This window comes from Nyctibius grandis, chromosome 4 (assembly GCF_013368605.1).
Source record: "Nyctibius grandis isolate bNycGra1 chromosome 4, bNycGra1.pri, whole genome shotgun sequence".
Taxonomy (NCBI): Eukaryota; Metazoa; Chordata; class Aves; order Nyctibiiformes; family Nyctibiidae; genus Nyctibius; species Nyctibius grandis.
In genome coordinates, this window is record NC_090661.1 from 45,767,426 (window position 1) to 45,784,782 (window position 17,357).

General features: G+C 45.9%; 1 protein-coding gene across 1 annotated transcript; it reads left to right on the forward strand.

The window, feature by feature from the left end:
• Positions 1–11,129: 11,129 nt before the first annotated feature.
• SSTR1 (somatostatin receptor 1) lies at positions 11,130–12,462 on the forward strand. The gene has a single exon (XM_068399257.1). The coding sequence runs from the start codon at positions 11,130–11,132 to the stop codon at positions 12,294–12,296; it is 1,167 nt and encodes a 388-aa protein (XP_068255358.1). The 3' UTR covers positions 12,297–12,462.
• The last annotated feature ends 4,895 nt before the right edge of the window (positions 12,463–17,357 follow it).

Genomic DNA, 17,357 nt, shown 5'->3' on the forward strand with positions numbered 1-17,357 from the left:
AAAGTACAGCAAGAGCCTTACTGCACAACATCCCTACCGGTGCCTCAGCGATAACTACAAACTTCGAGCGTTATCAGTCCTGGAAGCAGACACTGTCTGCAAAAACATGCAGTTAGTTTCAGAAAGTGCAGTTATTTAGAGGAGACTTAGCTGAAAGTAAAAATCACTGAAAGGAAAATCGGCCTGGTTTAGGCCAAACCAGGACATTCCACCCCTTATTCCATACCATTCACGTCATACTCAGATCACCACTAACTTTTCATTTTAAAATATATACAGATAACATTAGTTTATGATTCATCTCTATACAGAAAAAAAAAAAGTTCATCAAGTTCATTTAGTTCAGGGTTGTGGGTTTCCATCTGGCTAGGAGTCTCCCAGGGTAGGAGAGATGGTATGAGCTTTGTGACAGTTTGTGCCCACGGGTTGCAGGTTAAAGATGTCAGTCTCGAGGAGGTTACTGGACGCCACTTGCAGCTAGCTCTGGTCTCGTCACCACTGTCTTAACCTGAAAAACACTTATGAACACTGTTAGTATTATGCAGCAATTAACATCATGCAGTTCAGAATTAAGTATTCTCACCCAAGATCAGATCACCTTCAGGGACACATCGGACTCCACCATCCTGCAGCATCACCCACCAAGTACATCCAGGTCCTTGAGCAAAAGCAATCCCATGAATGGGTTTACCTTTGCCCGTAGCAGGAAGAACCCAGACAGTTTTTCCCAACAGATTCCTTTCATGCACCACAGGGACTTTATCCCCTTCTACTGTATGTAAAAGGTCTGACTGAGCAGGGCCAGCTCGGTTGATAGATCCCCTGGTGTTAACTAGCCAGGTAGCTTGTGCCAAATGCTTATCCCAGTTTTTAAAGGTTCCACCCCCCATTGCTTTCAGGGTAGTTTTTAACAGCCCATTGTATCGTTCAATTTTCCCAGATGCTGGTGCATGATAGGGGATATGATATACCCATTCGATGCCATGCTCTTTGGCCCAGTTATCTATGAGACTGTTTTTGAAATGAGTCCCATTGTCCGACTCAATTCTCTCTGGTGTGCCATGTCGCCACAAGATTTGCTTTTCAAGGCCCAGAATAGCGTTCCGGGCAGTGGCATGGGGCACAGAGTATGTTTCCAGCCATCCGGTGGTTGCCTCCACCATGGTAAGCACATAGCGTTTACCCTGGCGGGTTTGAGGGAGTGTGATGTAGTCAATTTGCCAGGCCTCCCCATATTTATATTTCAACCACCGTCCCCCATACCACAAAGGTTTTAACCGTTTGGCTTGCTTAATTGCGGCGCATGTTTCACAATCATGGATAACCTGTGCAATAGAGTCCATGGTTAAATCCACCCCTCGGTCACGAGCCCATCTGTATGTTGCATCTCTCCCTTGATGACCTGAAGTGTCATGAGCCCACCGAGCTAAAAATAGTTCACCTTTATGTTCCCAGTCCAAATCTATTTGGAACACTTTAGCAGCCTGATCTGCTTGTTGGTTGTTTCGATGTTCCTCAGTTGCCCGACTTTTAGGTACGTGAGCATCTACATGACGTACCTTCACGACTAGTTTCTCTAGCCGAGTAGCAATATCTTGCCACAGTTCAACAGCCCAAATAGGTTTACCTTTACGCTGCCAGTTGCTTCGCTTCCACTGCTTTAACCACCCCCACAAGGCATTTGCTACCATCCATGAGTCAGTATAAAGATACAGCCTTGGCCACCTTTCTCGTTCAGCAATGTCTAGAGCCAGCTGGATGGCTTTTACCTCTGCAAATTGACTTGATTCACCTTGTCCTTCTGTGGCTTCTGTGACTCGTCGTATAGGACTCCATACAGCAGCTTTCCACTTCTGATGCTTTCCTACAAGATGGCAGGATCCATCGGTGAACAGGGCATACTGCTTCTCATCCTCTGGTAGTTCATTATATGGTGGGGCTTCTTCAGCACGTGTCACCTCCTTTTCTGGTGGCATTCCGAAGTCTTTGCCTTCTGGCCAGTCCATGATCACTTCTAAGATTCCTGGGCGATTAGGGTTTCCTATTCGAGCCCTCTGTGTAATTAATGCAATCCATTTACTCCATGTAGCATCAGTTGCATGATGAGTAGTAGGAACCTTACCCTTGAACATCCAGCCTAGTACTGGTAATCGGGGTGCCAGGAGAAGTTGTGCTTCAGTACCAATTACCTCTGAAGCAGCTCTAACTCCTTCATATGCTGCCAGTATCTCTTTTTCAGTTGGGGTGTAATTGGCCTCGGAACCCTTGTATCCTCGACTCCAAAATCCTAGGGGTCGACCTGGAGTCTCCCCTGGTACTTTCTGCCAGAGGCTCCAGGTAGGACCATTGTCCCCAGCTGAGGTGTAGAGCACATTTTTAACATCTTGTCCCGTACGGACTGGTCCAAGGGCTACTGCATGCACAATCTCTTGTTTAATCTGTTCAAAGGCCTGTCGTTGTTCAGGACCCCACTGAAAATCATTCTTCTTTCTGGTCACTTGATAAAGAGGGCGTACAATCTGGCTGTAATCTGGAATATGCATTCTCCAGAAACCCACAACGCCTAAGAAGGCTTGTGTTTCCTTTTTGTTAGTAGGTGGGGACATAGCTGTTATTTTGTTGATCACCTCTATCGGGATCTGGCGACGCCCATCTTGCCATTTAATCCCTAAAAACTGGATCTCCCGGGCAGGTCCCTTGACCTTGCCTCTTTTTATGGCAAAACCAGCTTTCAGAAGAATTTGGATTATTTTCTCCCCTTTGTCAAAAACTTCTGCTGCTGTATCACCCCATACAATGATGTCATCAATGTATTGCAAATGTTCTGGAGCTCCACCCTTTTCTAGTGCAGTCTGGATCAGTCCATGGCAAATAGTAGGACTGTGTTTCCACCCCTGGGGCAGTCGATTCCAGGTGTACTGGATACCTCTCCAGGTAAAAGCAAACTGTGGCCTGCACTTTGGTGCCAAAGGAATAGAGAAAAATGCATTAGCAATGTCTATGGTGGCATACCACTTGGCTGCCTTTGACTCCAGTTCGTATTGAAGTTCTAGCATGTCTGGCACAGCAGCACTCAGTGGTGGCGTAACTTCATTTAGGCCACGATAGTCCACAGTTAATCTCCATTCTCCATCAGACTTTCGCACTGGCCATATAGGACTATTAAAGGGTGAGCGAGTCTTACTAATCACTCCTTGATTTTCTAATTGTCTAATCAGTTTATGAATGGGGATCAGGGAGTCTCGATTGGTGCGATATTGTCGTCGGTGCACCGTGGTAGTAGCAATTGGCACCTGTTGTTCTTCAACCTTCAGCAACCCCACAACAGAAGGATCCTCTGAGAGGCCAGGCAAGGTAGACAGCTGTTTAATGTCCTCAGTCTCTACAGCTGCTATACCAAAGGCCCATCTATACCCTTTTGGGTCCTTAAAATACCCTCTCTTGAGGTAGTCTATGCCAAGGATGCACGGAGCATCTGGGCCAGTCACAATGGGGTGCTTTTTCCATTCATTTTTAGTTAGGCTCACTTCGGCTTCCAATACAGATAACTCTTGAGATCCTCCTGTTACTCCTGAAATACTGATAGATTCTGCCCCTTTATGATCCGATGGCATTAGGGTGCACTGTGCACCAGTGTCTACCAAGGCTCGATACCTTTGTGGTTTTGATGTGCCAGGCCATCGAATCCACACAGTCCAATAAACTCGGTTGTCCCTTTCCTCCACCCGGCTGGAGGCAGGGCCCCCCTAATCAAGAAATGGATTTGTGCTGCTCACAGGGACTGGACCTTCATTTCTCCTATTCACACTTTGGAAAAAGGAATTTGAGGCCCATCTACCCTGACTGGGGTCCTGCTCACTGGTAACTGGAGCAGCCATCCTCCTAGAAAAATTCTCTCTGGTATTTCTTTTAGCTTGCAACTCACGTACTCGTGCCTGTAGGGTACTGGTAGGTTGTCCATGCCATCTGTTCATGTCTTCCCCATAACCACGCAGGGCAAACCACAGGATACCTCGTGATGTGTTCCGTTTCCTTCGAGCTGGTCCTGTAGGAGGGTGTTTTCTCTTAACAGCTGCAACGCGGGCCTGTGTAGGTAGAGAGTCAAGTTTATTCTCGATCCTGGACAGTTTGTCTGACAGTTGTTTAAATGAGTCCTTGTTTTCCTTAGTCAGTTTTTCCACAGCTGAGATGCGTGCCTGCAGTGGGGAAGAAATACTATCTTCATACTGTCGCATACAGTTAGCCATTTCATCCACACTAGGTCGTGCCATAGCATCTTCTCCCCAGACTAATATTGACAATGTATGGGTGTATGTCGGTGGAGCATTCTTCACAACCTTCCGGAACATGGATCGGTTGCATTCCACTTCATCAGGATCTACAGGATCTACAATTTCCCGTGGGTGTCTATAAATGATCTCTTGCACAGCTAGTTGTCTAAGGTAGTTAATACCTTTTTCTATAGTGGTCCATTTGCTCAGGTGGCTCATAACATCATCTTTATAGGGATACCTGCTCTTTACAGCTGACAGGAGTCGCCTCCAGAGACTGACAGTGTTTGACTTTCTTGCAAGCGCCTTATCAATACCACCATCTCTGGACAGGGATCCCAACTGTCTGGCTTCTCTACCGTCTAATTGCATGCTATCTGCCCCATTATCCCAGCATCGGAGCAGCCAGGTAATAATTGGCTCACCATCATAACGGCTGAAATCTTTCCTTATATTTCTCAGGTCCTTCAGGGATAAGGAGTGGTAGGTTATCTCTACATCCGAGTCCTCCTCCTGTGATAGTTCTGCTTTAGAACGACCTTTCTTCTGTGATGGGTCTGCTTTAAAATGACGATCAAGGGAACCCCCATCTGTGTCAGGCCCTGACTCTGCCTGAGAAGGGCCCTCACCTGGGTCCTGTGATGGCTCTGCCTTAGAAGGCTCTGAGTCATCATCCTCCTCTTCACGAGCTGATTTCTTTCTGTATTTCTTCCTGGTTACAGGAGCAATTGGTACAGATTCGTTAGATGCTGGACTCTGAGTAGATGCAGTGGCTGTCGTGGGAGTGCTGAGACTCGTTAGAGTCTGAGTAGCTGCAGTGGCCATCTTGGGGGGTGTAGCAGCTGTGGTACAGGCTGCCGAGGTTTCAGTGGATTTAGTGGCTGTAGCAGCAGCACACGCTGTAGGATCTGAGGTGGCTGCACAACATCTACAACTGTCCCTGCACCGATATTTAATCTTATCCCACATCAGAAACACATTCAGGACAACCGAAAATAAAAACATGCCACCTAGACAGCACCATCCGAATTTCACAAAATCTAGAGGAATCAGCTTGGCAGAAAAGGAGAAGGTACTATTTCCCGAAGTAAAATTGGAAGTGTAATCATTAACATAATCAGCTAAAGGACGCCTGGAGCGTGCAGATGAAGTCGCTGCTACTGATTCGCGATTAAAACTGCCCATCATTGTGTTATAGAGATAAGAGATCGGAATAGTAACTGCCCAGTTTATCACAGCATAAATCAGTATCAAACCCCATACCAAAACAATACATTTCGACCAGCGCCCACTGCTAAACCGCATGTAAACATTCATAAGAAGCAAACAATAACACAGTGCCCACGGCAGGTAAGGCATCATTGCAATACTCAACTGTGAAAGAAACTCCATAAAAAGACGAGATAACACAGTACTCAAAAATGACATCAGCATCTTCCCTATCTGTTTTAATTTCCAACCCCTCGTAAATCTCAAAGGAAGAAATCTGATACTCTCTCAGCTGAGCTCTCCAGGTCTCCTCCCGCCGGAGCCGGGATTCGACTTATCAGAGGAACCTGTTGGAGCTTCTCTCGTGCCCCACGTTGGGCGCCAATAAATCTGTCACGGTTTAAAGCTGGGCTGGCGATTAAACCTGCAGCAGACGCTCTCTGTTAACCCTCCCCCCCCCCACCCGAAGGGAAAGGGAAAGGGAAAAGGGAGAGAGACTTACGGGTTGGAAAGTTAAAACAGTTTTAATAAACCTATAATAATGAAAAAGAGTATAATAATAATATTGGAATAATCAAATATATACAAATATATATACAAAACCAAGATCGAGCTCCCCCGATGTCGGCAACGTCACCACCGGCACTGCAGGGCAGGCTCCGGGAAGGCCCAGGCTGGGCCTAGCGACGGTCGAGAGCTGGATTCAGGGATGCAGATCAGAATCGGGGGCAGCAGGAAAACAGTCGGAGTCCTCCTTGGACACCAGCCATAGCAGAAAAAGCAAGAGCGAGCAAGAGGGGCGAGACCCTCGTGATCCCCCCGCTTTATACCGAGAATGACGTGTATGGGATGGAATACCCTCGTTGGTCAATTTTGGGTCACCTGCCCTGTCTGCTCCCCCCTGCAGCTGCGACCCCCCCTTCAGCTTTTCACTTGTAAGCAGTGAGGAATCCAGCGGTGACCTTGGTTTCTCTAAGAAAAAAGTACAGCAAGAGCCTTACTGCACAACATCCCTACCGGTGCCTCAGCGATAACTACAAACTTCGAGCGTTATCAGTCCTGGAAGCAGACACTGTCTGCAAAAACATGCAGTTAGTTTCAGAAAGTGCAGTTATTTAGAGGAGACTTAGCTGAAAGTAAAAATCACTGAAAGGAAAATCGGCCTGGTTTAGGCCAAACCAGGACACTTTTGCTTCACAAAGTTGAAATGAGACAATGCTCGTATTTATAATGGTATTATATCATTATTGGGATAATAAAATGCATTCTTTCTAATCAACATTGCTACTTTATCAAGTAGTTGAGGTTAGAAATAAATGCTTTTGAATCATGAGCCACAGGCAACTGAGTGTTGGTAAAGATACAGTAGCTAGAATTTCTCAGTAAATTAATACATATAAACTGTGTTAGAGCAATTGGCTTAAGTGACTAGGCAGGCATTCAAACAATTCCTTTTTGGAAAATGGTATCATTCTCTAATGTGAATGTAATTTTCCATACCCAAAGGAAACTTCAATGAATGGAGATGCAGAAATCCTCAAGCTTTCCAAGTAGGACATATAGCACATGGTACCTCACTGTAATTATGCCTATGATGGCATTTTGTTTTTTCTGGGCACGCACATCAAGCAGGTATGTGTGTGATGCCTAATGAGATTAGTACCATTGCAGGAGTTACAATTTACAGGTAATTTATTTCAAATCACCTCAGTAAGAAAGAACACTATGCCCACGTCTATTTCAACAGGAGATGCTTTTGGGTGCAGGGCATAGCCAAATGCTAGCATTGCAAAGTAATTAATTAAAATGGGCCAAAGCATGAACAAAATGTCTAAAACGCCTCCACAAGCGACTGTGTGTTTATATCTATGCAAATGCAATGGAGGGCAATGCAGACAAGAACTGAAACTTTGTGGTGATGACACTACTATTAATAGTTTCAAAAGCAATCCTTTTTGCTCCCTTGTTTGTAAAGAGCAATCTAGAAGCATTCACATTTCTAGTCATACTGTTGTGAAATGCCAATTTGTAACAATATGGAAGAAGGAAACTCCTCAATTAATGCTCCATAAGTAAATTCCCCTTAAAACAAATGCTCATGTAAACAAAAATTGGATTATATTTGAACTATAGGTTTTCAAACGGACTAAAGTGCTGCAATCAACCAGATATTCTTGTTGATGGGTTTGCAGCTATTGACTTATGCTCCTTCTCATATCAGTGACTGAAAGCTGATTCATAATGTCCCAAAATATAAATTTTAAAGAAAATACTTCTCCAGCTGAATTTACATAATTGTAGAGATTCAAGCAGTGTCAGATAGCACACTGCAAATAAAGATTTTGCATGTTGTAGTTAAATATAAATTTTTTTTTTTCCACTGTGTACTGGAAGCTCTGATGTTAACACATCAGAATATAAAAGCTCTAAAACCTCAAATGTAAGGATGAATTTTCTGAGAAAAATTTGTATGACATCCTGTCTCCGTTTAGCCCACTCACAGGGCTAAACAATAACCAGTTGTTCTATCACCCAATGTCCTCTCCCAGCCAAGAAAGGGAATTTGGAAAAGGAGAAAGACTCATGGGCTGAAATTTAAACAGATTTAATAAAATAAGAAAACGAATATTGATACTAATACAAAAGACACAAAATTATACTTAGCTCATAGAGTGGTGGCAAGTCCCTCCAGGGATAGCAATCATTAAAAAGAGAGGAGAAAAAGGGATGGAAGAACAGAGCATAGCAAAGAACCCCCCATCCCCACCAAGCTTTCCCATTTGTAGTGAACGTGACATTAATGTATAGAATACACCTGTGGGCCTGCCTGGGTCAGCTGCCCTGGCTTTCACTGCTGATGGCCTTGATCACCGTACCACAGCTGGCCACAAACTGAAACAAAATGTTAACAGAAAATTGATTATATAAATTTTATCCCTGCAAAACCAGGACACATCCCCAAGTGCTCTAACATCTACCTAAAACACTTATATACAGCAATAGTCTTAAGAATGGTAAGATTATTTGCAAAGGCTGCTCAATAAATGCATTCCTATACAAGAACATAAATACAGAAAGTCCAAAAAAACCCCATCCAAATAGAACTTACATGTAATTACTAAAAACTGAATAGGGTTATTTTTATATATCATTAAATTTATGTGTAGGGTTGTATATATACATATATATGTATTCACAATCTACTTTTTAGTCACAGAAGAAAAGGAAAGAGGGTGCTTTGCATGCTTAAGGGTCATGCAAAAGTGTTCATGCGCCAAATGTAATACCTTTGACAAGGTGTCAAAGTCACATTGGAGTGTCTAGGTGTATATTCTTTGGAGGTGATGACTAACATGGGGAAAATCATACAGTCAGAGGGGTTACATGTACATGTTGGAATAGTTGGTGGTGGTGATAAGGGGTATAGGGATATATATGGTGCTAGAGAGAATAAATTCCTGATGATGAATTGACGGCAAAGTTGTGTGTATCTGCATGTTAAAGTGGTGGGTAGCGATAATATGTATAATTGTGATGGTGGGCAGACAGTGACAACAAGATGTGTGAACTGTAGGAGGTGATGGGTATGCATGGTAAAATGAGTAGGTTGTTAAGGATGCATGTGTGATGCTGAGTGTAGTGGTGCTGTTAGGGAGCGTATAGCAGCATATGCACTGTGGTGATATTTAAGTGGTGTAGACCTGCAGTTCTTGACAAAAGTAGTTGGTGCTCACAGGTGACAGTTTACGTGAAGAGGCAGGTCGGTGTCAATACAGGTGTGATATGCTCACACATACGAGTGGCTACAGATAGCAGAACAAGCAATTACTGAGTACTTTGTATGTATGTCCGTGCTGAGGGAGTGTTGACGCAGTGAGCAAGTGTGAGGGTGTATGTATTAGTGAGTAACCATGTCTGGTTAATAGAGAATGGGCAGGTGGTGGTGGTATATGGAAATTGTTAAGTGGTTATAAGTATGTAAGGACAGACTGTATGTATGGAGCAATAACATATAGGGAGATGAGAGACACATTGCCCAGAAGGAGAGTTGCAGGTGAAGGTCAACATTTATTAAAAAAAAAAAAACAAACATAAAAAAGTATGTTTGCCAGGGTATAGAGATGCAGTATTAGGACTAACTGCTGGTGTTCATGTGTGTTTGGAACTGGTGATGCGGATGAGGCATGTAAGGCAGCAGTGTCTGTCTAGAGACGACAGTATGAGTAGCTATCGGTGTATATGACTATGTTTGTCTAGGATCAGGGTGTGTGTACAAAATAGCACAGTATGGGTCTGTGGACAAGCAGTTTGTGGGTGTACAAGTGTAGCATGGGATAAGTCATTCAGGTAGTGATGGTACATATATATAGAAGTAGTATGTGAATGGAGATGGTGTCACTGTATAGTGCTGAGGAGGGTTTATAACCTCACCCTGTGTCGACACAACCATATCAGGGATAGGCATATGTTTCAAGTACAATATTAAGAGAGGGGGCTGTAGCACTGGTGATGCAGCATGTGATGGTTGAGCTTGAAGTGATCCTGTGAGTGGAAGCAGTATGTGAGGGGACAGAAGGGTGGACAGATAGTGTGTTTGCATACCAGCATGGCTCGGATGGTCTTGGCACCACCATGGTGTAAATAGTGATGGTGAACTGTAGCGTGCAAACTGGTGCCTGCAGTGTTGGATGTGTGGTGGACAAAGGCAGAGCATGCGCTGGGGTGTGAGAATGAGATGGGGCAGGGCATGTTTAAGGACACAGTGTGTGGAGAGGGGCAGGGCTGTAAAGTGTTGGGTACTGCTAGTGCGTGATGTGTGGTGGTGGCGGTGGAACAGGCCAAGGTGGGGGACATGGAGCTGCGTAGTGGTAGGGGACATGGGCACTGCTGTTTTCAGGCAGTGCTGTGCACTTCGAGTTGAAGGTTAAGTGGTCAATGCCATGCCTGGTGCCAGAGCCATGGAGTGGGCAATGCTAATGGTGTGGTGACAGGAGAGGGTTACAGCAGCTGTGTAGGCATGCCTGCCCGGGTAACGCTGCCCACCCACCCATGCCCCAGGCTTGTTTCCTAAGGACAAAGAATGGTCCCTTTGCCTGGGGTGCCCTGGCCTGGACTTGGGTGCCACTGAGAGGGAGCAGCACAGAACGGAGAGGGAGGAGAGGATGCTGCCTGGGCGGGGACCAGTGCGGGGCAGGAGGGCAGTGCAGGGTGGGGAAAACAATAGTGGATGGGGAGCGCAGTGTGGGCTGGGGGAGCATTGCGAGGTGGCGAGGCAGGGGGACGGTGGAAGGCTGCACGCCGGCAGCCCCGGCTCTGCCCGAGCTGCGAGCAGCCGGAGGGCGGGATGGGAGGCGGGCAGGGGGCTGGGGGTGGGCGGGACACCCACTTACGTCTCCTCCTGCAATTTTTTTTTTTTTCTCTCTTTCCCTCCTCCTTTTCGTCGCTGGTGACGCGCCGCCGCCTATTAATCATTCACCAGCCGCGGAGCAGCAATTACCGCCACTCGGAGCGAGCGGCGCCGGCAGCCGCCCCCGTCCCCCTGGCCCGCGCTCCGGGGCAGCCGCGCCGGGAGCCGCGCCGGTATGCCGAGCCCGGCCAGCCGCGGGCGCCTGCTGCTCTGAGCCGGGGGCGGGGAGGTCCAGGCAGAGGATGCTCCCCAATGGCACCTGCACCAGGCTTCCGGGCGGTGCAGGCAGCGGCAGCGGCGGCAGCGGAGCCGGCAGCGCCTCGGCGGAGGCGGCGGGCATGGACTCGGGCGGCAGGAACTCCTCTGGAGCCCCGAACAGCACCCTGAGTGAGTCTCAAGGCAGCGCCATCCTCATCTCTTTCATCTACTCCGTGGTATGCCTGGTGGGGCTGTGCGGCAACTCCATGGTCATCTACGTGATCCTACGCTATGCCAAGATGAAGACGGCCACCAACATCTACATCCTCAACTTGGCCATCGCGGATGAGCTGCTGATGCTCAGCGTCCCCTTTCTGGTCACCTCCACCCTGCTGCACCACTGGCCCTTTGGCTCACTGCTCTGCCGCCTGGTGCTCAGCGTGGATGCCATCAACATGTTCACCAGCATCTACTGCCTGACTGTGCTCAGTGTGGACCGCTACATTGCTGTGGTGCACCCCATCAAGGCAGCTAGGTACCGCAGGCCCACTGTGGCTAAGATGGTCAATCTGGGTGTCTGGGTGCTTTCCATCCTCATCATCCTGCCCATCATCATCTTCTCCAACACAGCAGCCAACAGTGACGGAACGGTAGCTTGCAACATGCTCATGCCAGAGCCCACCCAGAGGTGGCTGGTGGTCTTTGTGGTCTATACCTTTCTGATGGGCTTCTTGCTGCCTGTGGTGGCTATCTGCCTCTGCTACATCCTCATCATTGCCAAGATGCGCATGGTGGCCTTGAAGGCTGGCTGGCAGCAACGCAAACGCTCAGAGCGCAAGATCACCCTCATGGTCATGATGGTAGTGATGGTCTTTGTCATCTGCTGGATGCCCTTCTACATTGTGCAGCTGGTCAATGTCTTCGTAGAACAGGATGATGCCACCATCAGCCAGCTCTCCGTCATCTTGGGCTACGCCAACAGCTGTGCCAACCCCATCCTCTATGGCTTTCTCTCAGACAACTTCAAGCGGTCCTTCCAGCGGCTGCTCTGCCTCAGTTGGATGGACAATGCTGTAGAGGAACCCATAGACTACTATGCCACTGCCCTCAAGAGCAGGGCATACAGCGTGGAGGACTTTCCCCCAGACAACCTGGAGTCAGGGAGCATGTACAGGAATGGCACTTGCACCTCCAGGATTACCACCCTCTGAGGAAGCATTCCTGCCCCCTCGCTCCCCTACTACCCCCCAGCAGGAGGGTGAGCGAGGCCAGGGCTGTGGCATGGGGAGGCTGGGAGGGAGGGGGGTTCGGTCCTGCCCACCAAGAGCAATGTTTGGCACAAGAAGGAGCGACGAAAACCCCACGTCCTCGCTCTGCTGCCCCATTCCCCCCCCCCCCCCATCTGCCTCCCTTGAGAGTGGGTGCATTTGCTGATGCTTTGACACCCACTTAGCAAATTGCCCCACTCATGGGTCAATTTAGGGTCTGGCAGCCAGGCTCTGCCACCCCTCTTTGTGTCTGAGGAGTGGCTGTATGGGTCCCGCGGCGACTCTCCCCTCACCTTTTGTACAGGTTGCCCTCCCCCTCCCTTGGTGGGACCCCCCAGGCCACTGAGTCGAGCCTGCCTCTGTCAAGCCCCAGCATTCAGGCTCAGACTCCCCCCGACTGAAAGCGACCCTGCTCAGCATCTGTCAGTACGCACCTCCCTTTCAGAGAGTTAGAAATGCTGGGAAAAGTCCCCCCCCCAACACATGCCTTGCCCTCCCCCAGGAAGGATCAAGTAGCCTCTTCCTGCCCCCCCCCCAGGAATAAAAAAGAAAGCGGGGAGCAAAAAGGCCCTGAGAAAAGCAGCACAGTCATGGAGCCATCTTTTGCTTTGCAGACAGCTTCCACCTCACTGGGGCTCTGGCTCTCTGTGCCACGCTCAGGAGAAGCGGGGCAAAAAAGGTCTTCGAAAAAAAAAATCTGATTATTGCTGTGCTTCAGAGCTGCGCAGCAGGTTGCTGATAACGGCAGATAAACAGTCCCGTGACTCACAGGGAGCAGAGCAGGAGCCGGGAGTCAGGGGGAGCACTGAGCTGGGAAATGTTTGAATGTATCCATACATACACTAAAGTGTGCTAATGATAAAGTTTAAAGGGAGCGCTAGACTGCGAAGCTATTGTCTTGCGCCTGCTCCATCAGCTGTGAAACAGCGATGAAGGGAGCTGAGACGGTTTTGAACGACCTGGGTGGCTGCAAAGTCACTTTAGCCTACATGGAAAAAGAGGGATTCGTTGCAAAATCTCCATCAGGCTCTGAAATAAATACTTGACAAAAAAAGGTAGCTGTCTGATAATAGCTATTGCCCTAGCTCCAGTTTCTTCTGTTGCACTAAAAAAAAAAAAAAAAAAAAAGGGTTTCATATGTTGCCAATGTAATATACTGGCCCAGAGCTTCTTAATTTTTAATTTCTGAGAATTCTTGGTTTTAGTGTGTGCCAGATGTCTTTTTGATTTTTATTTGATTCTTGTCACTGTATTGTGAACGTGTTTCTCTGAAGCAATTTATACTGTGTACTTACGTCTGCGGTGGCTACTTGCAAGGTTGCATTTAAAATGGGTGATGCTCAAGAAGGCTCCTTTTCAGATAAAAAGGTTGTCACTTTTTCTGACTCTTTCATCTACACTGCCTCCCCCACAAAAATTCCCTCTCTTGAATTTTCTCTCTTCTTCTCTTATGACAGAACAATTTTCGTATAGATGAAAGCAGCTTTCTTGTTTGATAAATGACAGATGATTAAACAAAACCTTCTATCCCTGCTCCCTCTTATCCCAGATGCAAGAATCAGTATGAAATAAGCAGGTATGTTTTTTGCTTTCTACCACCTATGTTAACAGTGTCACACAGTGGCTGGTGTCCCAGTAGCTGTGACAAATCACCTCTCTAGCACAATACGGTGGTTGTATTAATTATAACTACTGGCAATCTGAAGCAAGAAATTGGGGAAAGTCTCTAGTAGCAGCATACCCGTAGCATTGTACTGGTAGCTACGGTGCTTAAGTACAGCATTAGGTGTAAGGTTGACCATTAAGGCATCTAGCATTTGCAGTGGTGGGCTTATTACAGGTTTTGTTAAATTATACCCTTTAACTTTTCTCAGCAGCAAAAAGCGGGATACTACTTTGTACATTTCTTCCGCCAAAAATTAGGTACTGTTAAATGAATGTATAAATTTAGTATTTCAAAGTTGTCTGATTCAAAGCCCATCGAAATGAGAGAAAAAGTCCCAATTCACTTCAATGGACTGTGAGTCAGCTCCTTTTAGTTTAAAAATTGCTAATGTGGAAGCTGTTACATCCTTATTAAAATATTTTGTGAAAAGCTTTAACATTTGTACAGTTTCTTTTCTTTTACTTCCCAGTGGACCTCATTTAAAGAAAACATGCAAATATTAATTTGCGTAATGTTTTACATGCACATACGGGGAAAAAAAAGGATGAAGGGATGAAGGGATTATTTAACTTTTCACAGAAACCAAACATCTGTCCAAACAGTAAAAATGCCCCACGATACCACGCGATGCTATTTGTAGAGCTTTACTTAAAATCTCACTCACAATCTCTTTAAAATGGTATAAATCTCATAAGATTATGTGGTCTTTCTCAACCAGGCATATTGTTATGTATGGTCAGATTAAACACAGAGTCAGTCTAATTTCTACTGTTGGATTTGTTTAACATCAGACACGACGAAGTAGAAGTTAAAAAGCAGTGATTCATACCTGATACTCAGCTTTGATGAAAAATTGAACCTGGTTTTGTTTGTTTTGTTTTGTTTTTACTTTGTCTTTAAACAAAGCTGTGATGGATGCCTGCACACCTACCAGCATATGCACTTCAATTTCGGTTCTCCCAGGCGGATCGCAGAGGGGTGGTGTTCATACCCGACGGAGCAGCCGGGTGCTGCCGCAGGGGCTGTTGGTGCCTCAGTAGCTGGCAGGCTGACCTGCAGATGGGTGCATTAATTCACTCCCCACCAGCAGCGCCCATATGCATTACTGCCTAAAACACACTCTGTAGTTTCAGCTACAAACAAAATCTGTTTATCCTAAACTAACAGTTCTTCCTGCTATTTTTTTTCACCCTGAGTTTAGTTTTACTTTGGCAGTGGGGGAGGTGATCAACAGCTATAAATCATCCTCGATTTGCTTTAGAAGAAAAAGTTCATTTTGCATTATTATTCTAAATAGTAGAACGTAACTACCAGGAAAAAAAAAAAAAAAAAATCACAGAATCACAGAATGTTAGGGATTGGAAGGGACCTCGAAAGGTCATCTAGTCCAATCCCCCTGCCGGAGCAGGATTACCTAGATCGTATCACACAGGAACGCATCCAGGCAGGTTTTGAATGTCTCCAGAGAAGGAGACTTCACTACCTCTCTGGGCAGCCTGTTCCAGTGTTCAGTCACCCTCACTGTAAAGAAGCTTTTCGTCATATTTATGTGGAACCTCCTGTGTTCCAGCTTGCACCCGTTGCCCCTTGTCCTGTCAAGGGACGTCACTGAGAAGAGCCTGGCTCCATCCTTGTGACACTTGCCCTTGACATATTTATAAACATTAATGAGGTCACCCCTCAGTCTCCTCTTCTCCAAGCTAAAGAGACCCAGCTCCCCCAGCCTCTCCTCACAAGGGAGATGTTCCACTCCCTTAATCATCTTCATGGCTCTGCGCTGGACTCTCTCTAGCAAGTTGTCCTTGTGAAATAATGTGTACCAGAAAACAAACAGAACTCTCTTTAATGTGTTCCAAATTGCAAATAAGAGTCTCCAGATTTCATATGGAAACAATTTGAACTAATGCTTAATTCACTGAAAAAAGAAGAGTACAGTGACGTATTTCTTGGTGACATTTTGCCTCTTCATACAGCTACAATATAATTCATCTACAAATGGGTAAACTGTAATTTACAAGCAGTAGTATGTTGCTGTATTTTACCCATGAGTTTAATATTTTCAAAATACTCCCTACACTTTGTCATGGAAATTGGCCCTGTGCCACTGAAATCCATGCAACTTTTGTTCTTTGCTTAGCCTAAAACCTATACTCAAAAGTGTGATAGCTCTGAATAATATCTAGACAATGGACTGGAGCCATGGTACACACAGAGAGAGAACGGTCTTCACATGGCACATACATCAGGTACCTCTGCAGCATTTTCCCACGCAAAGGAGGGTATGCAGGAAACTACTCTCCTTTCTCACCAGGCTTCCCAGCACAGTAGCAAAGACAACACATCCCATAACCCTGGGGCTGCTAAGTGCAGTTAGTGGGCTTGAGCCAGACTGGTCACAGAGGCCCTTTAGATCTGGGCTGTGGATGAAAAAGGTGATGGCCACATGGAGATCCTCTGCCTCTTGAGACAGTCCTTACAGCAGAGAACATCACACAGGGTATGGTTTCTTTGCATGCAACACTTAACCCATCTGATTTCTTCACAGAAAAGGAGAATCAGATTTCTGAATGTGACGTAAGCATTTCTGAAATGCCAGGTTTCCAGTGAATCAGAATAAAACAAAAGGCTTTCTGGTTGTTTTTGAAAAACTAAAAGTCTGCATTTCAAATGTATGTGGCGGACTCTATTAACATTGTGACCATACACTGTATTTTAACCAGTTTTCAAAAATCAGCATCCTAATTTTAAATATTAAACTAAATCTTACCAAAATAAAATGACCCACTGACAAATATTATGTAAGATTGTACTTTTCTCTGTCATGTTTCCAGAACAGCAGTGTAAATTAGTGTCCTAAAATCCTGCCAAAAATATCCAAGAAAAATAATTTTAAAAACCCAACAAACCCAGAAGAAATTAGCCACAAAAGAAACATCAGTACGATGGTTCTAGACTGTGTGACTTCAGCCCCTAGAAGCCTTACCTGACTCCAGGTCTCTAGAGACAAGAATGTGAATTATGACTCTCTAGAGGAGCATAAACTATTTCTACTGCATTGTGTATTCAGCACTTCCATCCTCTTCAACACAGAGCCCTGTTAGACCAATAACTGCAGGCTAAGCCACAGGAAGAAAGGGTAATTTACTAATTAGATTTCTCTTTGAGAATAATGCTTTTAGACATATTTTGTAGACAGAAACAGCCAAGAAGAACAGGTGAACCAGAGAGTATTTCAAAGTACGTCACTAGACAGCTACAAACCAAGCACAGTTTTGACAATGAAGATGCTTTTCAATAAAAGCTAACTATGCCCACCCCCTTCCACCCTTCTTTCCCCA